Source organism: Callospermophilus lateralis, chromosome 2 (genome assembly GCF_048772815.1).
Source record: "Callospermophilus lateralis isolate mCalLat2 chromosome 2, mCalLat2.hap1, whole genome shotgun sequence".
Taxonomy (NCBI): Eukaryota; Metazoa; Chordata; class Mammalia; order Rodentia; family Sciuridae; genus Callospermophilus; species Callospermophilus lateralis.
Genome location: NC_135306.1, coordinates 27,032,239 through 27,054,509, shown reverse-complemented (window position 1 = coordinate 27,054,509; position 22,271 = coordinate 27,032,239). Strand labels below are relative to the sequence as shown.

Here is a 22,271-nt window from a genome sequence, read left to right as displayed (position 1 = left end):
ACTGCTACAGGCTGTTACATATTTAACTGCTTCTACAGTTCTAATTACAAAATAAGCATTAGCTACTATATGGAACAAATGCACTAGCCAAAAAGATTTTTATAATCTAAGAGAAATGCTCCCAAATTGACTCTGCTAAGAGAAACAACTCGTTTCTCCTTGATTATAAAGAAGGAAGACAGATGGCTTCTTGTTTAAGACTGTAATTTTACTTTCAGCCTCCTCCCTCGGTTAGAAACAAGATGTACTTTTCTGGCTTTGAGGGGAAAAATCTCAAGGGAAGGATTTTTATTCCTGGCTGTATTGAATAATTCAACAAACATTTGAGAGAACTGAGGGAGATACAAAGGAGAAGATACTTTCCCTTGTTCTCAGGGAGTTTACAATCTAATTGTGGAGTTTACAATCAGAATTGAGAACAGACACATTAAAGTTTTAGTTCTTCATTCCCATTTAATAGCCTGACGGTTACCAGTAACACACTTCAGATTCACCAGCACTGTGGTATGGTGGAGGCTTGGATCAAATTGGAATATAGGGCAAAAGCAGAGGAAGCAGTGATCTCAAGAAGGACTTGGTGAAGGCTTACTCATGGAGCTACCAGCTGCTTTCTTGTGTTATTTAATCTTAACAACTCTTTGCAGGCATCCCTCTTATCAGCATTTCAGGAAGGAGGATAGTTAAGATCTAGAAAAGTAATGCATCCATAGTCACAGACCCCTGAAATGGTAATGGAACTCACCAACCAAGAATTCTTCTCTTTCTTCAGTTTTTGTCTTTGTCCCTAGCTCCCATTCCAACTTTTCTGTGCTTAGATTTCCTTTCAATGCACATAAAGTCAACTTCTGTACTCTTTTCCTCCCCATAGACTTTGAGTGTATAATCTTTAAACCTTGCTTTCATTTATTTGGTGACCCTATTTTACCCTACAGCACCAAGACTCCAGCACTTCTGAAATCTCACTCCTTTGTAAACAAACATATTCTTTTCTTCCCGTTCTTTGAGACACTCTTTGACAAGAAGAAATAAGACATAAAGAAGTCTTATGACAGTTCCTGATACGTTGTTGTGTTACTATTAATCAAGATCTTTTTTCCTGTCACCCTTTAATTGTTCTCACACTGTATTTCTAAAGACTCTTTTGGGGTTGATAATTTCTTGAAGATAGTGACCATGTCTACTTGTTGCTACCCCCAGAATGTATTAATTTAGTAACAGGGACTTGTCTCTTTTGTTTATCTCTTTATTTCCAGTGCTGACAAGTTACTTGATCATAGTATCTTTTCTGTAAATATTTTTATATATGAATTAGTGCCCTTTGTTTTTCGTGGACTAGCCTGTACTCAAAAGCTTAGTTCAGATTCAATATGGCTTTGTTTTGAGAGCTTGGAGAACTTTTTGCCTTTTCCCCAGTTCAGACTCTTTATTACAATTTCAACTTGGGTACATTTCTTTACCTTCTTGGTCCCTTCAAGGCTCAGTTTCCACATCAGCAAAATGGGGACAGTAGTAACAGATGATTGTGTGTCTTGGTCTTCTATCATCTATTCCTTCTCCACGGAAGGTTTATTACGTACGCTTTCTTCTGAATTAAAAATGCAGACGACAAAGAGGTGAAAAGTCATCAGAGAACACGGCTGCCTGTCCAAGGGGTAGAGAGAGAAGTCCCCTATACCTCCTCCGAGCCTCCCGGGTCCGGAAGCAACACGGCTCCATTTCGACGGTGAGCCAGCCCGGTCTTCGGGCGCCTCAGCCCTAGATGCCCTCTCGCCCCGAAGCAGCGCTCTGCCTCGGTGCCACCGCGAAACGGGCCCGGCGCCGCGCAAACGCCAACGCGCGCCCAAGGGCCCGGCCTCGTTTTGGCTGCCGCCGCCCTGCAGTCCACGCCGCGCTGCACTGGGGGCGGGGAGTCTGATGGGAGACGCGCGCGGCGCTGAGGAGGCGGCGGCCCGGGAGAGGGAGCGGGAGAGGGACTGGGCGCGGGTGGTGGGAGGCGGGGGACAGGGGGAGGCGCCGCCGCCGCCGCCGCCCGCCCCTTTCCGCTGGGGAGCAGCTGCAGCAGCAGGAGCAGAGCAGGAGCCGCGCAGCCGCCGCCGCCGCCGGGGGATGTGGCCGGCGCTTGCCCCGAGCCGCGCTGCCTCCTGAGTACTCGCCGCCGTCGCCGTCGCCGCCAAGTCGTGCGGGGCCAGGCCGCGCCCTCCCTGGGCGCCCGCCGGCTCGCATGCCGAGGGGCTCCGGGGCGTAGCTGCGCGCCCGGCGCCGCCTCCGGGCTCCTCCGGCCCCGCCATGGGCTGCTGCAGCTCCGCCTCCTCCGCCGCGCAGGTGAGGGGCTCCCGCCTCCCGGCCGCCCGCCCGGATGCCTCCCCCGCGCCGCGCCGCCAGCGGGTGCCCGCTCCCGGTGCTTCTCGCTCCCCCAGCTCCCTTCACCCACCGTGCACTCCAAAGACCCCTACCGCTCCTCTCCCTCCCGCGCGTCCCGCAGATGCCTCTACGCTGGCTCCGGCAGCTGCCGACCCGCAGGCGCCTTTGCGCGGCCCCCGGTGCGCCCTCAGCTCTCCCCGGTCCCTTCCCGACTTGGCCTCCTTCTCCCGGTCACACCTGAGCGGCCCGTCCCGCCCGCCTGCAGGTAGAGGCTACACAGGCGCCTCCTGTCTGCCCCAGGTGGCATCCCTTTCCCGGCCTTGCTCCTAGGTTCCCACCTCGGTGGAGTGTTCCCCTCCCATCCGCCGACTGTTTTCTGTGTTCAAGAAGGTGTACCCCCAGCTTGGGCTCTTCACCTCTTTGCTATCTAATTCCAGTTTCTGCTCCATTAGATAATCTGTCCCTTTTCTCTTGCCCGCCGTCACCCGGCCGGGTTCAAGTGTTTCATCGGGTCCCAGAGCCCTTCCTCGGCCCCTTTCCCAGCTCCCACTCGCTCGCTTCCTACCCCATCCCCCCTTAGTGCCTTGACCCCGGGCACCCGGGCCTCTCTGCACACCGAGGCCCCTGCGGGAGCGCCGGGACTGGGCTGGGAAGGAGATTGGGCACCTGGTGGGTGACGGGAGCAATACGGAAACTCCCTCTTTGTTGCCAGTGTAACAGGAGGAAGAGGTGCCGAATTTAGTTTTTCTGTGGGCACTGGCTGAATGTTGTCGCTGAGATGCAGAGATTTCTCCCAGCCTGTACCCTGCCCCCATCCAAATTTCGCTAACCTCCTTCCCTTCCAATCCAAGCTCTTACCCTGGGTGGAAATGTTTAGACAACTGTTTAAGGATCAAATGTAATAGAACTTGACTGCTGGCCACTAATAACTGAGAGGACCTGTTTGTAAATTACCTAATTTAGTGGATTAGTGAGTGTATTTACAAATACGATAAAAAGCAATCAGGAATACTGCATCAAACTGGTAGTGTTGTATGAAATAGGCTCTGACAACGCCTGGGATGTAATCTCCACAGTTTCATTAGCGTAGAATTTTAACAGTGCTCTGTGATTTGCGTGTGTGTGGTGTGTGGGGGGGTGAGAAACGGACTCTTGTTTTTTAGAAATAAAGGCTTGTTGGTTCTTGGAAAAGCAAAATGCTAGTTTGGAGAAAAAAATTCCTCCAGAAATCTAGCATCTGTGATAATGCCAGAAGTGTTTTGCTGCTGCTAAATGACTATATATAACTCAGTTTTAAATAACCTGCATTCTTGATCTGGAAATCTTGAGATCTGTTAGAGATCTCTGAATCTGCCTAGAATTGCAGATGCATGGAGAACATTTTATGCTTTATTAGGTATCCATCCTATTTGTCCAGTTGTTATGCTGATGGGTTTAATTAAACCTTCCCATTCAGTTAGAATAGCAAAGAAAAACTGTGTGTGGTGGTGTTAGGATAGGTCAGGGTTTTCATATTAACATATATAGGTGGAAAATTATACAGATCTCTCAACTGCTTAGGGATATTTTGGGACAGGGCTTCTAGTTGGGTACTGTTCATTTAATATTTACTTAAATATAACCTTCACCAAGAGGTGTCTTTCATATATATTGTCTTTCTTTTTACTTTACTTTCTCTATTGGTGATAAAATGCCTTTCAGACAGGAAAGTATTGATAGTTTATGGATAGTATGTTCAGTGCATGAACAGTTTAATTTGGGAGGGATGGATTCTGCACTAGCTCTGTTCAGGTAGTGGATCTTACATTTGTCTGTCTCCACATCATACTTTTCAAAATGCTGTCAAATGCATCATTTTGCTTTTTCCTCCTCTTCACAGCCACTGTTTCCTTCATGCCGTGTTCTACACACAAGATGCATGTCATGCACCCAAGGGGGTATTTTTTTCCGTGGATTCCTATAGCCAATCAACAACTGTCACAACCTTTGAGTTCAGCTTTGGGGACTTGTAGTGTTCAGTGGAGCATGGAGGAGGCAGGTTTTGTGCCAAAGAGCTGGTCATCTTTTTTTTTTTTTTTTTCTTATTTGAGGTTTTTGGCATCATTTTTCATTTGTGAAGTATTTCCAATCTGCTGGCATTTTAATGCTCCTTTGAGAAGCATCACATATTTAGAATTGTATTGTGTCTATCTATATGTGTAGTTGAAACAAAATAGGGAGTGCAACTTTAAATCTTCTTTATATGTAAACCTTCGTATCATCCAGCTTCTCTTAGGGGCATGGAATGTACTTTCAGGCAGAATATGTTTGTTCCTACTGGATTATAAGCTTCTTGAGAATAGCAGCTGCTTTTGTTTCCTTATCTTTGTGTTTTCTGCAGTGCTTCACTGTACCTTGTACATAATAGTTGCTCAGCAATAGTCATTGAATGGAATCTATATACACAAATTTGAATCATCTAGCTGGTAACTGACATTGATTATGAATGCAACCCTGACCTATGTTTCACTTCTATAGGCTGGTTGACTAATTCCACCAAGCCATCCTCTTCTGAACTCAAACCTGAACTGTGTAAATTAAAACTTTCAACCTTTCCCCATTTCTTTCTATTCTGTCATTGGTATCATTAGCTTGTAAAATTGAGCAGATTTTTCTCTTGATTCCCTGCTCAATGTTTATATTTCAGTTGGAGCCATGGCTATAATATCTTAAAAGAGCTTGTCTGCAAACTCTAATGATAACCTGCCTAGTACATCAAAATGTTATTCTTTGAGGTAAACTGCAGTCCAGTGTAGCTTTTCTCAGGGGTATTGTCAGCAACTTTGAAGCCCAGGTAGACTTTATCAATTGAAATATGTTGTCTTTTTGTAGTAGGAATTCACTTTTGAAATGTATTGTGTTTTCCCTTATAGCCTCTTGCCATGTTTAAGATACTCATAAGAGTTTATAGTGTTCCAAACTTTTATCTCTTGTAATTTGTCCTGTTATTATTTTTATTATTATTTTCTTGCCAGTGTCTGGATATTAAATTTCCCATCCAAAGAATTATCCTGATTTAGGATTTAAATTTACCAGGTGTCACATTCTATACTAGTATTTCATTGCTGAAGGAGCAAAATCTTGGCAAAATAATTTGTACTATATCAGGCATCTAAGAATCTTAACTGTCTTAGTCTGGGCTCTTATAGACTCTTAATTAGATCTGTCTGTCTTTCTTTTTTATTAGTGACCATTACAAGTTGTTTAGTAATTACTGAAAACAAGCTGATACATGTTAGTCTTTGCCTAAGTCTCTTTGAAAAGAACATAAAAGTAAGATAGTCTTGGGTTTCTTTTTACAGCCCTAATCCTTCCTAAGACTCTTAAAATTTATTCCCATCTCTCCATAATTGTTTCTTCTATTATAACCTGACATAATTTCTATTCTTGTAGTGTTAAACTTCAAAGTTCACTTGTAAATCTTCAGATTTATTAAATGTTCTTTCCCATTGACAAACCAGTTTAAATGAAGGAGGCTTTTGAAAGATTACTTAGCAAATTGCCGAAAGTCTTTGTCATTAATGGCTAGATCATTATTTCTCACAGCAGTGCTTTGGAGGCCAGGAGATTTCGCAAGTATTCTGAAGTTCTGTGTCCTTCAGTTCTAACCTTAGAAATTAAGAATGGAATAGAGGAGAATGTTTCCGGTTGAACAAATGGCTCCTTATCTGACTGATTTTAGCAGAATTTTGTCTACTATCTTATCCCATGGTCTTAAATTTAGGGCTGTGTATTTAACTGTCTTATTCTAGCTCTCGTATCTTGTTTAAGAGTAATGAAAAAATAATCAGAAGTGGTTCACAAATACTGGTTAGTATTTGAGTACCTTAACTGCCTTAAGATAATTCTGATAGAATTTATTGTCTATACCTGTTTTGTAGAATTTGAAATTAGGTGGAGAAAATAAAATTTGAAGAGTATAGTGGAAATTACCAACAGAGACTAAGTTGTTCAATTAAAATATGACCTACAAAATAAATCTTGTTGAAAGTCATGGCATAAAGTTTTTTTTTTTTTTTTTTTTTTTTTTTGCCTTAAGAATACTGTGCTGTTAGCATAGAGGATCATAATAATTCTTATGTGCCTGTTTTTTTCATATCCATTTCCATGTTTTAATCTCTCCAGTTACTCAGGTTGATCTTACTTCCATTTTACAGATCAAGAAATTGAGACTTGGAGATCAGGAAACTTGGAGATCAGGAAACTTGGATCAAGTTGCAGAGCTACTAAGTGATAGATAGCTTATCTTCTGAATATGGATTGTGTGCTTCTTCATTTATGTTCACATACATAAATCGCAGCTCCCCCCACCCTTTTTTTTTTTTTTTTTTCCATTTTTAGAGAAGGTCAATTTTGGACTAAAGAGTTTCCAATTTAAATTTTATGCCACTATTTTGAACTTCCTGCAGGTACCACCTGAAGAGTAACATTGTATAATATAGCAAAGTTAGTACAGTTAGAATGTTTCCATGCTTACCAGATTTTATGGGATGCCTCTTGATGTGTTAACAACTCTGTCATTTAAAAATGCTGTGGATTGGACTGGGGTTGTGGCTCAGCAGTTGAATGCTCACCTAGCACGTGTGGGGCTCTGGATTCTATCCTCAGCACCACATAAAATAAATAAGTAAAAGGTATTGTGTCCAACCACAACTAAAAAATAAAATATTTTTTTAAAAATGCTGTAGATCTGGGAAGATAAATATGTTTAAAAATATATTCTGATACTGGTTATTGTTTAATAGCTGTTTTTCTATGCAGCCTTTGTCCCCCAACTACCAACAAAGAATGAAATACTTTAACTTTATAAGTTTTGGTTGGGTTTTAGGGACTCTGGGAGATACTAGAGATGAACTGGTCTTACCTTCTCACTTTTCTGTATATTTAAACTGGACTTTAAAAATGTGAAGTAAAGAAAGGTACTATAAAGTAGCTGGGACCAGAACCTACATAGTCTCATAATCTCTTGCTCTTACTGTTTGTTGGTTTGTTGGTTTGTTTTTGGTACTAAGGATTGAACCCCTGAATGCTTGCTGAGCTATATCTTAGCCTATTTATTTATTTATTTTTCTATTATTTTTTTGGGGGGGGGCATACCAGGGATTAAATCAGGGGCACTCAACCACTGAGCCACATCCCCAGCCCTGTTTTGTATTTTTTTTTAGAGACAGGGTCTCACTGAGTTGCTTAGTGCTTCCTCGCTTTTGCTGAGGCTGGCTTTGAGATCCTCCAGCCTCAGCCTCCCAAGCCACTGGGATTATAGGTGTGTGCCACCATGCACAGTTTACTGTTAGTTCTTTACCTTCCCAAACTTTGCTACATATTACAATCACTTGAAGTTCCACTGGTAATTCTCATATGCCACCAAGGAACCACACTGTTCTTTACCTTTCCCTAGGTGATTTTATCACTTCCAGTGATTTCAGTTCTCAGTTACAACCTGTATGCTGTTAATTCCCAAGCTGATCTATGGAATTGAAACAAACCTTTTCTTGGCATCTAATTGTCTGAAGAAATTGATTGACACCAGAACATTGTATAGGTATCTCAATTCAGCATGTCTAAAACCCAAACTGGACTCAACACTTGTGAATCTGTTCCTCACTTGCATGTCTTTTTCCTTATGTCTTATTCACTGAATGAGACCCATGTCTTGATTGTGGAAACTGGAAACCTGAGTCATGGAGGGAGACCATCTTCCACTTTTCCATTGTAGTCACCACATCTTGTCTCACTTACCTTTCAACTCCACTGCTAACACCTCTCTTGAAGCCTGTGTCTCCTCCAGTCAGGACCTTGGTTACAGGTTTCCCTAAATTCATTCATACTGTCTTCTGAACTTTTTCTATACTGCAGACTTTTTTTTTTTTTTTTTGTACCAGGGATTGAATCCAGGGATGCTTTACCACTGAGCCACATCCCAATCCCCCTTTTTTGTATTTTATTTAGAGACAGGTTTTCATTGAGTTTCTTAGGGCCTCACTAAGTTTCATACTACACTGGCAAAGTTGAGTAGTTGAACTCAAGCTCCTCCTGCCTCAGCCTTCCCAGCCACTGGGAAGGTGTGCCTCCACACCCGACTTATACTGTAGTCTTAATGATTTTTGAAAATCCAAAGCTGACTGATTGTGTTCTCCTACTTAAAACTGTTTGTCCTCTGATTGCTCTTGGGACAAAGACCAGAATCCCTGAGCCAGGCCAGCATGACCCTGTGTGGACTGGTCTCTTCTCTGTGGCATCTTCATCTTATTTGAGGCTTTTGTTTTTTTAATTTTTTCCTGATTCAGCCTCATTGGTTTTCCAGCCAGTCATGTTCATTCCTCTGTAGGGCTTTTGCACATTCACTTTTACAAAAGGGTCTTTGCTTCTCTCCCTGGCTACCTTTGTCTGGTTACCTTGAATTTCAGCCTCAAGTTCACTTCCTTAGAGAACGCTTTTCTGATTCTTCAAACCAGGCCATGTTTTTTCATTAAACTCCCCAGACCTTTATTTGTTTCCCTTTTGAGCACTTAAAGCAATAAGTAAGTAATTATGCAGTTACTTTCAATGTCTACACCAGCAGTTGGAGAACTGTAGCCCATGAACTAAATCTGACTTGCTCACCTGTTTTTGTATGACTTACAAGCTAAGAATGGTATTTGTATCGTTAAATAGTTGGAAGGAAGGTTATTACTTATTGAAAATTATATGAAATTTGAATGTCATTGTCCATAAGGAAAGTGTTATTGGGACACAGCTCAGGAATTCATTTACTTATTGTCTATAGCTACTTTCATACTACACTGGCAGAGTTGAGTAGTTAAGACAGAGACTTCATGGCCTGCAAATGTTAAATATTTACTTTGTGACTCTTTACAGAAAATGTTTGCTGACCATTGTTCTAGGTTGGATTGATGAAGAGGCAACCTTATCTACTTTGTTCATTACTGTTATTCTATGTATTTAGCTGTACTGGCACATGGTAGGTATTCATGAAATGTTTGTACAATTGACAAATATTCCTTTTCCTACCATCGACAGATTTCTACCTTAGCAACTCTAGTACTTTAAAATTTGATGCAGAAGTCTTTTTGAAAAGATTGATTCTTTAGAAAGAAGATAGTCAATAAAAATGTCAGCAGTATTCTGACTTGGCTTGTGGCTAAGTCTGAGTAAAGTTTTTAATATAGTAATATTTCTTTCCTTTTAATACTTTGTTTTCTCATTTATTTGGAACATGACATAGCATAATGTGCCAAATTTGTATTTATGTTTTTTATCAAATTCAGTATCTTTTTAAAAAGATATTTGCATTTTTCAGTGTTTTAATATACTCAACAGAGGAGTGTCCATTTTCCCCCTTTGCTGGACTCCTTTCTAACTTCACAATATAGTAATAGTTGTATAAGAGGACTTATTTATTAACAAACATGTATTTGATAAACTTGAAATTTTTGTGTGTGTGCATGTGTGAAAATAACATTACTTCCTCATAGGTGCTCTCTGTAACATCCCGCAACCACTATTTATACATTTAGAGATACTCTAAAGAGTGATTTTTATTTCAATTTTTAGGGTTGCCAGATATGTTGAAAATTATTAAACAGAAGTGTTTTATTTCTGGATACATTTGTATAATGTCAAGTAAGGAAAACAGAAGATGGGAAAATGGAAAAGAGATGATTACTTCAAGATACTTAAATAGCAGGAAATATATCTTGTAGCATTGTGATAATATGATCAGGATCTTTTAAGATTTGTCATTATAAACCACTTAGGATTTTCCAGCTGTAAGAAATAAACAACTACAACAAAACACTCTTAAATCCAAACAATGGAAATATTAAGGAAGGTATATTATTTATTTTTACGTGGTGCTGAGGATTGAACCCAGTGCCCCACGTGTGCGAGGCAAGCACTATCACTGAACCATAACCCCTGCCCTCTTCTGTCATTTTAAGGAAGGTAACTTCCTCTGATCCAGAGATGTCTATGGCTTTTGCTGAGCCAACAATCTCCACTGATTTTCCTTTAATAGGAAATAGGGAATGCTGCATATTTATTTCTAAACAATGTCTAGCAAGGGAGAGGCAAAGGACCCAATAATTAGTTTAGTCCCACCAGGATTTCCTTGAGTCTAGTGGGGTAGGTGGGGTGGGTGAAATAACATCACAAAAAAAGTAGGACTTAGCTAGCAAGGCAGAGGTGTGTGTGGTTGGGGGAAGTGGGATGGTGTGGGAAAGAGCAGCTGGGTAAAGCAGTCACAGTAATCTTACTCTGCCCCGACAGGGTTCTAGCCATTGTGGAAAACCTGACTTTCTCCTTTGCTCGATCTCACTGCCTTTCCCCATCCTACCCAAGGATAGTTCCATGAGGCTGGAGTAAGATGACAAAGCTAGTTGGTATTCCTGCAAGCAGTGGTCCCTAAGGAAGCCTTAGAGGTTTGAACCTCTTCTCTCAGTTTTTCTAAATCCGCACTTTTGTCTGCATTTATCCATTTGGTATTCATTTTTTCCCCTTTCCCTAAAAATTTCATTTTCCTTTCTTCCCACTACCATTTGAGACACTTAACGAACTATAATACAGAGTAGAATATATTCAAATACAGTAAAGAGGTAAAAAAAGAGTACCTCTATTTTCTTTTTTATTTACCTGCTTAATTTCATTTTTTTCTTATAAGTCATAAAAAAAAAACCCTGAAAATTCACATTATTATTTGGGCTTCTCTGATATTAAAAAAAAAAAAAAAAAAGAAGAGCTTTTCAGCACGCCAGATTCATCTCTGCAATAAATAGATAATTAGAGACAGGGAAATAATGAACTAATATGTAAATATGTTCAATCTTGCTACTCAGATTAAATCACACAGGCACCGTTTTACACTTGAAACTTTGGTAAAAGTTAACAAAAAATATTAATTGCCTGTGTGGTTTTTGACGCAAGTATACTTTTTTGATTGCTGAGTAAATTGGAATGACCCTCGTGGGATACTGCTTGACAACATACATTAAAAGACATTTTAAAAAGTTGACATCCTTTGTTTAGTAATTCAGAAGCAAAGAAATATGCAGGAGTCTTTCTATTGAAGCATGTTTATAATAGCAAAAGAGCTCAGTATTAAACATTACATTTCTGTTGTGAAACTTTGTTTTTTTAATGCAAAATTTATTAAAATGTAATCTATTACACATCCCCATCCCCAACTAGATGATCCTTTAATGAGTAAGTGCCTTTTTGCCTTCTGCATAGGAAAGTATTTCTCCACTTCTCTCAAGGAATATTCAAATCTAGAGGACTGAACACTGTTGTACACTAGCAGGAGTATGGGCTCTAGCTAGATAATAGAGGTTTGAATCTTGACTCTGTCCTCATCTGGACTATTCTTTGATGCCCCAGTTTCACCAGGTGGAAAATAATAGAAACAGTAAAACCTGTCTCATAGACTTGTCACGAACTGTACAAACCATGAAAATACTTCAGAAATTACCATATTTATGTAAACAAAAATCTCTTAAATGTTCTGATATTCACTAATCCTTTACTTAAAAAAAAAAAAATCTTGTTTGAGTTTTGGAATAGAGACCTTGACTTCCAGAAATGTTAACTTATGTCAGGGAGATGAGTGCTGAGAATGAAACCAACAACAGTAAAAAGGAGAGGCCAAGTGGAGTGGTGGGAAGCTCAGGGAATGGGGGAATCAAGGAAGGGTGGAGAGTCAGAGAGTAGGCTTCCTGAAAGTACTCTTCATCTGGCCTGGAAGACTGGGCTTGGAAAACGAGGAAGATGGACAGATTTTAATAGAAAGGGAGAAAGAACATTCCAGTGGAAAGGCCAGCTGGATCCAAGGCAAGGGACACACAGTCAGATGCTGTGTGGAATTTACTGAGTTGTAGTGTGGAAAGGACACCTGACCCGAGAAGAGGGAGGAGATGTTACCTGTAGGAAAGGCATTGGTATTTGAAGGGGAAGGGAAATGGATAGCCATGGAGGGTTTTTCCAGAGTGGTTTAACGAAGTCTAGGAGTATGCTTGTGCCCGAAGTGGGAGAGATGGAAAGCAGAGGCCACACAGGAAGCTGTCCGATGACTCAGACCAAATAGTATAAATGGGAAACAGATGTTATGGACTTTCCTGAGTCTGGATGTGAGGGATAAAGGAGCGTGTTAGGATAGAGGTTTAGAATGCTGTATAAAGGGAGAAGGGAATTGTAAGTGATGAAAGTGGAAGTTGAGACCTGGGATTGGAGGAATGATAGTATGTGGGGAGGGGAAGGTGAATTCCATTTCTTATGGACTGGATTGAGGTGATACTGTTGTTAATGCCTTCAGCTAGTATTTCTCGTAGTCAATTGAAGACCCACAACAGGATTTTAGAAAAACCTTTTAAGTCATAAGTATGGAGGTGATGCTTTAAGGATGAGCAATACCCAAGAGGCAGGAAAGGGCCCTGAATACCACTCCTGGTAGATGGCTAGGAGATAAGCACAGGGAACATCGATGGCCAGTCATACTGGGGACTTATTGTTTGAAGGGCTCTAGGCTAGATATCTTATATACACTTCCCATTTTATTCTCATAACTCTGAGATGGGTACCTCAGATGGAACTGAGGGTCAAAATGTTAGGTAGCTAGTCCAAGATCAGCAGATCGTGTGAAGTGTGGGTATTTCCTGCTGTAGTAGGGTAGGCCTTCTTAATGAGAACTAGTAAGCCAGTGATATGTTGAAAGTACCTTAGTTCTGTCACTTTTGTCACTTAATTTCAGAGATTGTGCTATCTATTCTCTCTTTAAATTATATGTAGGTTGTTTTTTAAATCAGCACCCCTCAAACTAGTGGTCAGGGTTTGACTATTTGGGGGCAGAGTCCATGTAAATGGTTTTTTATTGAACTTGAGACTCTAAGGGACTGTCATTTTCTTTTAAGAGCTTTCACAAGTTTATCATGACTCATTGATTCGTTGGTTTTTTGTTTTGTTTTGTTTTTGGTACCAGGATTGAATTCAGGGGTGCTTTAACACTGAGCCACATCTCCAGCCCTTTTTATATTTTATTTTGGGATAGGGCCTCACTAAGTTGCTGAGGCTGGTTTTGAACTCATGATCCTCCTGCCTCAGCCTCCCAAGCTGCTGGGATTACAGGCATGAGCTCTCCTGCCTGGTGTATGACTCACTGATTCTTGAGAATATAGTTTTCAGTGTATATATTTATATGTTTAGTCAGCCTTTATCAATTCCTGGCCTCTGAAAGTGTTAATGTAATTGATGCTCATGTTATTAAATATTGAGTTTCAACAAGGCTCTGGAGAGCTGTAAGAAAGGAAAGGGTGAAGAAATGGCCACAGTGAAGCTGATTTATTAGCACAGATTATTAGATGCACATTAAGATCAAATTACAAAGGCAGAGATTCTCACAACTAGGGCAAGAGATGGAATTGTTTTGTTTGGTTTTAACTGCACTTTAAAAACTCAGAATATTTAAGAGTGTTATCCCTGCTTGCAAGACCCAGAAGTTCTTCCAGATCTGTTTTGCATGTGATTCTATATTTTTACAATTCTAAAAGCATCAAGTATTAGAAAACAGCTTGAAGACATTAAGTTTTAAAATCCAGCATAGTAAGTATATTTTCCTCAGGAAAACATTTTGGAATGTACCCTGCTGGTTGAAGCATATTTCAGTTATGAAGGTTTGGAAGTAAAACTTTAATAAGATACTCCATTTTAAAAGTGAATGCAATTCCAGTTTTCTTTTTAAAAGTTTATAGTTTAGTTTGATCTGAGAACGTAAACCAAGACCAAATGGAAATACATGTTTCTCTTGAGGTAGTTACAAGCAAAAGGAATAGAGAGTCTCCTGGGCCAGTCTCTAGGACCTGCTGCTTCTAAGTAGGTGTTTCACGTTCTGCCCCATTTAATGATAAAATGTTACTTCTGCAAGAATACCTTAATCAGGGTTTCCCCAAGTATGTGCTTCCTAAGCACCAGGACTCCAAGATGGTTCTCCAAAAAAGCGGTCTGATGTCAGAAAAGTTTGGGAAGTTCTTGCTCACTTCATACCACCTCCCCCACCATGCTCCCCATTCAAAAAGTCATTGTGCATGTTAATGTAGTGACGGGTCTTTACCTTCAGGAAATCACTTTAACTTGGACTATCTGACCTTCTTTGGACTCATCCCTCCTTAAATTTTGTTTTCATTGTATTTTCAACTACTGGCATATTACAGAGCACCCTTGGAAAATCACTGCTTGAAATGTTGTTTCAGAATTCCATTCTCCTGGCCACAAAAGTAAGAAGGTTGTTGGATCAGGTAACTTGCCAGTCCATAGATTTGAAACTCAGTCAACACATATCATAAACTTCAGTGTGTTCTTTGAAATACTGGCCAAATAGTGTAAATAGATTTCAAGTCACTCAAGTATATTATAAATTAAAAGCCTTTCTTGTGGACTATTGTTTGTACTATGAGTAGTTTGAGATCTCCAAGGAAATGTGGTTTACTGAAGGAAACTTCAAACTTGAAACTTTAGGATCTGAACTTCTCTGGGGCCACCTAAGCCAAGAGCAAGAGGGGAACCAGCCCTCTGTACTTGGGGTTTCCTCCTTTCCTCCAGGTCTGCTGCAGAGACATTAGGGGCAGTTAGTTATCACTTAATACTACAGATGGTCATGTAGAGATGGGACCAAGTTAAAGTGATTTCCTGAAGGTAAAGAGGAGGAAATGACCCTTCACTACATTAACATGCACAATGATTTTTTAAATGACCCTTCACTACATTAACATGCACAATGATTTTTTGAATGGGGAGCATGGTGGGGGAAATGGTATGGAGTGAGCAAGAACTTCCCAAACTTTTCTGACATCAGACTGCTTTTTTGGGAGAACCATCTTGGAGTCCTGGTGCTTAGGAAGCACATACTTGGGGAAACCCTGATCAAATCATGACTTTTTTTTTTTTTTTTTTTGGTTAGTGCCCAAGCAAATAATAGGTTCTCAATAAATGTTTATTGAACAAATGTGGAGGAGGAATGAGGGTGGGTATTTGGAGACTAAAATTTTAGTTAGTGATACTGTTAAACAGAACCTGTCAGTGGAGGGAAATGGAAATGAACCTAAAAATGAAAACAGTTAACTATTTAAAATGTTGAAGTTAATTCTGGTGGGCTTTTGAACCTGACCTTGCTAGCATGTGTTCTTCTGTTATAATGAGGTCTCTGTGAGCACCTCACAGTCAAAGAAAAGAAAAAAGCCTCATCATAATAGATACCTCCGGGCTCATCAACACTTAAGTATGCAAGGTCAACTGCATAGGTCAATAGATTTACAAGAATGAGGGTTTCCTTCCCTTCTGTCCATTCCTATAGCAGCCCAGACCTATCCTTGTTACTGGCCCACAGTGCAGAAGAAATGATGAAAGCCCTTCTGGTCCAGCTCACTGCCTGCCCGGGAGCAGAATGAGGAGAGCCACAGATCCTACAAATTTTGTTCAAATTGCCACCTGGAGGGTGGAAGCAGCAGCTTTGCAAAAACCAGCCCTGCTGCTGATAAGCATAGGAGAGAGGAATCTCCAGGGCAGGGACAAGATACGGAAAAGAAATCAAGAATGTCATTAGAATTTTTAAAATTCCAGGCTGGCCACATGTGTTGGTTCTGTTCTGCTCAGGCTGCTCCGTACTGGGTTCAACAAAGAATGAGACTTCTGCTCTGAAAGCATGCAGTCTACTACGGAGACACTACAGAGGAGAGTTGCTGCTTTGTCAGGGTGCAGAGCCCAGCTGAATCCTTTTTAAATAGCCAAGTGTTAACTCTGGTTTACAAGGTAAAGTACAGATAATTTCTAGGTAGATTCCAAACTAATTTTCAAAACTAAGAGCCATAATTACAAAAGTGTCCCTGAAAAAGCTGGATGTTATTCTTGAAGTATGATTTGTGTTGATGCTTAACTGGGGAGAATGGAGTTCAGTAAACTTAGGATAAATTTATTGTGTCTAGTGACACAAAGTGAAAGAGAAAATACTGTCCTTAAATAGAAAAAAACAAAGCTTCAGATGCCTATAGGCAAGTCACAGTGACTCTTCAGACAGTCCTGTAGACAAGATGATAAGTACTATGTTTAATATTTTAATCTTCATATTGAAATGACTAAAGTTAAGATGTGATTTTTGTTCTTTGATAGAGCAAGGCTCTAGAAACTTAGAACACATCAAATTTTTTCTTTTTTTTGGCCAATCCCTTTTACTGCCTTATCCATTCTAGTCATTAATCTGCCCTGTCACCTACTAGCAAACCCAGCTGCTCTTGTCATGGCCCTAAAGTCTCATATATAACCAGGTACAGAGCCCTATCTAATAGCCCATAGCCACCAAACAGGGTCCAGAGTGGATTCAGAACTCCCGGTTCTTCAGTTCATTTCATAATGGTGTACCAGACCACCTTGTTTCTCATCCAGCTTTCTCCCACTCATGCTTTTCTCATTTACTCTTTAAATATTTATACCTCATCTGCTTCCAAAAATGTTTTTAGATGATTTGTAATCAAATGTAAATATATTTAAGACTTTTGAAATGAAAAACTGAAAGCTAAGAAGAGGTGGTGGTGGGATAAATGGAAGAGGAAGCACAAATGTGCTGAATGCTTGAACAGCTTCACCCACCAACATTTCTAGTCCTGTTTTAGAATGGTACCAATTCAGAGGACATTTTGACATGGAATCCTTCCACAGAACTGTACTACTGGCACAGGCATAAGAGGTCTATAGAATAACCAACCAAGATAGTCATGAGTTTTATATCATGGCCACTAAATGGGTTTTATTCAGGCTCTGCTTAGATGATTCCTGCTGTAGAGAGCTGCTGCTGCCTGGTAAAGTTCATTCTATTCTCAGATGTTAGAAATTTATTATTGTATGTTGAGCCCTGTGTCCATGTAACTTGGTCCTGATTCTGTACCCATTAGCCAGAATAGAATGAAAAGCTGACATCAGGTCTTTAATATGTGCCAAGTTGTGTGTGTGTGTTTTAAAGTTAAAAACAGTTAGTATATGCAACCATTCTAAAATCATGCTGCTAGTCCTTTGCTATTCTGCGCTCCTCCTATGCTTCGATTTTTAAATTCATTATGCATTGATGTTTATTTACTTTTCATTAAAGCTATGCATGCATATATTTTAAAGAGCTTTAAACATTTCTTTCTGCTTGTTATTTAAAACAACAAAAATGATACCCCCTCATTTTCTATTGCCCAGAGGCCATCAGTTTTAAATCTAAGACGTTGGGTTTTTTGTTGTTGTTGTTGTTTGTTTTGCTTTTCTCCTTTTTATCATGCTTATATGGCTGCTTTCTCATTTTTCAGTTTTTGAGATTAATTTTAGCCTTCTCTCCGGAAGATAAAGATCAAGCTCTCTTGCAACAGCAAGCTCTTCCTCTACCCCACGCACACACTTATAGAGGGTTGCTTTTATTCTTCCACTGTAGGTATGTCGTGACTGGATCAGTTTTCAGTCTTTACATTATGACTAATAAATGCTCTCACAGCTGAGTCATGTAGCATTTTGTTATTTGTTGCCTTTGGAGACAACAGTTGTCTTGTTCTTCTCTTTACCTAGCTTTCTGTGTACTCTTGATTAATAGACTTCTAAACTCTTGCCTACTTATATGAATTGAAGCTGTTAATTTAAGATCTCCCTTCACATCATATCTGGGATTCCTTTAGTCTTTCTTGTATCAATCATTTCATACTTTAAAAAAAATTGTTTAATTTATATACAGTAGAAGTTTTCTGTTGTTCAGTTCTATGAGCTTTGACAGATGCATAGAGTTTTGGAACCTCTACCACCATCAAAATGTAGACCAGTTCTATCACACCTAAAAATTCCCCCAAGCTGCCCTTTTGTAATCAGATTCCTTCCCACCCACTGGCAACCACTGATCTATTTCTGTCCCTGTAGTTTTGCCTTTTCCAGGTCATTTAAATGGAATCATACTGTATCAACAGCCTTTTGATTTTGCCTTCTTTCCTTCTGTATAATGCATTAAGGTTTCATCCGTGTTGCATGTATCAGTAGTTGGTTCTTATTGCTGAGTAACGTTCTATTGTGTGAATATACTACAATTCATCTCTTTACCAGTTTCCAGTTCAGGGTGATTATTAATAAAGCTGCTATACACACTTACATGCAAGTTTTTATATGAACATAAATTTTCACTTCTCTTGGGCATTACCTAGGAGTGGGGTTGCTGGGTCATAGGGTGTGTTAGCTTTCTGTTACTATATCAAATACCTGAGATAAATCAACTTAGACAAAAAAGGACTATTTTTGCTCTAGCTTTGTGCTAAGGTAGCACATCATGGTGGGAGTATAAAGCAGGGCAAAACCACTTGCCTCGTGGCCTGCAAAAGCAAGAGAAAGGAAGTGGAAGGAGCCAGGATCCCAGTATCTTCTTCAAGGGCATACCCCAGTGACCTAAAATCTCCTACTGGGCACCCCTTGCAGGCTCCATCACCTCCCAATAGCTCTAAGCTTGGGAATAAGTCTTTATCACATGGACCTTTGGGATCACTCATGATCCAGCTACAGCACAGAGTAAGTGAATGTTTATAGAAGACTACCCAACTACCCAGCTGTTTCCAAAGTGGCTGTACTGTTTTGTATTCCCATGAGCAGTATATGATTATTGAGTCGTTTCACGGCCCTCTCAGCACTTAGTATTATATTAGCAGTTTATTTTTTCAGTTGCTGCCATAGGTGTATAGTAGAATTTCTTGTCTTTTCTTTCTTTTTTCTTTTTTTTTTTTTTTTTTTTTGGTGCTGGGGATTGAACATAGGGCATGGTGCATACGAGACAAGTGCTCTACCAACTGAGTTATATCCCCAGCCCTGTACAGTAGAATTTCATTGTGGTTTTTGTTTGCACTTTCCTGTGACCAGTGATGTCATGTGCTTATTTGATATTCACATATCTTACTTGGTGAGGTATCTTTTAAATCATTTGCTCAATTTTAATAGGGTATTTTAATTTCTTATTATTTAGTTTGAGAATCCTTTACTATCTAGATGCAAGTCTTTTATCAGATATGCATCTTGTACATATTTCTTTCAGTATGTTTCTTGTTTTTCTTTTAACAGTGTCCCCATTTTTAGTTTTGATGAAGTTCACCTTTTCACTTTTTTTTTTTTTTTTAAATGTGCTTTTGTTGTCATAGCTGAGAACTCTTTGCTTTGTTTAAGGTCACAAATATTTTCTCCTGTGTTGTCTTCAAAAATTTTCTAATTTTCATTTTGCACTTACATCTATAGTTGAGTAGAGTTAATTTTTGTATATGGTCTATTTTTTTTTTAAAGAGAGAGAGAGAGGGAGAGAGAATTTTTTAATATTTATTTTTTAGTTTTCGGCAGACACAACATCTTTGTTTGTATGTGGGTGCTGAGGATCGAACCCGGGCTGCACGCATGCCAGGCGAGTGCGCTACTGCTTGAGCCACATCCCCAGCCCCTAATTTGAATTAATTTTTGTATAAGCTTCAAGCTGTAAGTTGTTTTTGTTACATTATTTTTTTGCTTATGAATATCTAATTATTCCAGTATGTTTTGTTGAAAAAGACTTTTTCCATTGAATACTTTTTCAAGTATCAGCCATACATATTTGGGTTTATTTCTGAACTTCCTGTTCCAGTGATCTGTTTGTCTTAACATCAATGCTACATCGTGGTCTTGATGATTGTAGTTTTATGGAATTATTGAAATCAGGTAAGTGAGTGCTTTAACTTTTTTTTGTTATCTTTTTCAAAATAATTTTGGCTATATTAGTTCCTTTGACTTTCCATACACATTTTAGAATCAGTTTATCATTATCAGAACTATTACAAATGTCCTACTGGGATTTTGATTTGACTTTCATTGAAAGCTTGGATCAACTAGGAAAGAATTGTCAAAGAATATGAGTCTTCCAGTGGGAGTGTGGTATAGTTTTCCATTTATGTAAGCTTCTCCATTTATGTAACCCTTCTTTGATTTCTTTCAGCAGTGTTTCTGTCCCGGTGTTTTCTTTCTTGGTATATTCCCTTCATTTGGCAGAGTGCCTCTTTGAGTAGCTTCCTCAAAAGGGTACATGCAGGAAAATTTTTGACCCCTTACCTGTTTTTATTCTTATCTCATACATATATAACATTTGGCTAGATGTAGAATTCTAGGTTGGAAATTATTGTCCCTCAGAATTTTAAGTGTGTCATTTCACTGTCTTTTAGCTTCTTGGGTGGCTGTTGAAGTCTTGCATTCTGATTCTTGATTCTTTGTATTCTACTTGTTTTGTTCTCTCTGAACCTTTTTTGTAACCCACGTTCTGACATTTTTCAGTGATATGCCTTATGTGGATCTATTTTCACCCATTATGCTGGACACTGTGTGGGCTCTTTAATTCTGGAGATTTATGTTTTGTAGTTGGGAAATTTTTTCTTGAACTTTTCCTGATTTCTTCCCATATGTTCCTCCTGTTCCTTAACTTCCTTAGGTTTTCTTTAATTTTGAACACCTTGTCTTTACTCCATTTCTCAATTTATCTTTCAGTATTTCTAGTACATTTTTATCTCTGCTATGATTTCTTAATTTTCTAGGGTATTTTTTCATTCTCTTCAGCATTCTTTTCTTTGTATGTTTTTGCATCATATGTTTTTATGTCTATATGGATTTGTGTGTTTAAGTTCACTTCTGTCTGCATTTGTATCATCTTTTTCTCCCTAGTCATTTTTCTTCTTTAGTCTCTGCCATTCATACTAAAGGATTCCTTACGAGTTTGGTGATCCTTAGCTATCTGCTCATTATTTAAGGACAGGAATCTCAAAGGTTGTTTGAAAGCATTGTATTATTTGAGAATGAGATTGTTGACTGTGAGGTTTAACAGTGGGGTGGTCTTGCTGGTGGGTTTCCTTGAGAAACTGGAATGTTAGTATTGTTGTTTAAGATCACAAATATGGACTTTACTCTTGGACTGGCCGGGTTTCTCCAAAGAAGTCTTTTCTGGTCTCTACTACATATTAGTCTGGCTGCTAGAATTCTTTTTTTTTTTTTTTTTTTTTGAAGTACCAGAGATTGAACTCAGGGGCACTCAACCACTGAGTCACATACCCAGCCCTGTTTTGTACTTTCATTTAGGGGCAGAGTCTCACTGAGTTGCTTAATGCCTCCCTTTTGCTGTGGCTGGCTTTTCACTCACTGGTGATCCTTCTGCTTCAGCCTCCAGAGCCACTGGGATTACAGGTGTTGGGTACTGCACCCGGCTGGCTACCAGAATTCTGGGACCCAAACAAGGCAAGAAGTTGTGATAGGGGTTAGTCTCAGAAGTCAACACGTAAACTTCCACTTAATCCTTTTGTTTTCCGTGTGGTCGCTCTCTATGGTGCAGCTCTCTGGGTAGAAGAGGGGCAGCTCATTTCCCAACTGTTCAGGGGTCTGTCTGCCCTTAAGCAGCCTTTCAATGAGTCCTTCTGTTCTTAGCCCCTTGTCACCTCCAGTTCTAGAGATATATTATCCCCATAATTCCTGAGTTTGGGGGGAATTGTGTGACATAACTTAGTTTCTTCCCATATTTTCCCACTGTTGGCTCAGAATTTGGCATTTTGGAATAAGTCAATTTATTCTTTCCTGCCAGCTTCCTAATGGCAAATATTTTAAATTCCTTTATTATCATTTTAGTGGAGTTTCAGAAGGAAGGAGAGTCAGCTAGTCATTGTTTACCTTAAGTATATTGAAGTCTCTCACCTGCTTGAATTCTAGTTAACAGTCTTCTTAAAGTGTGATGCACAAATCTCTGCTTGATTAGAGGTAAGCTATCTGTGCTTCTAGATTTTAATGTTGCCTGCGGTTGAATTAGCCTGTTCAGTCACTTCACTTACAATTGCTAGCTG

At 39.6% G+C, this 22,271-nt stretch overlaps 1 protein-coding gene across 4 annotated transcripts in view; it reads left to right on the top strand.

The window, feature by feature from the left end:
• The first annotated feature begins 2,040 nt into the window (after positions 1-2,040).
• Positions 2,041-22,271, top strand: part of Slc44a1 (solute carrier family 44 member 1) — a 185,292-nt gene continuing 165,061 nt past the window's right edge. For all 4 annotated transcript variants that reach the window (XM_076845732.2, XM_076845733.2, XM_076845731.2 and 1 more), the window contains exon 1: positions 2,041-2,322. In XM_076845732.2, coding sequence (XP_076701847.1) covers positions 2,287-2,322 — 36 coding nt within the window. In that variant the 5' untranslated portion in view covers positions 2,041-2,286. The remainder of the gene's footprint in view (positions 2,323-22,271) is intronic.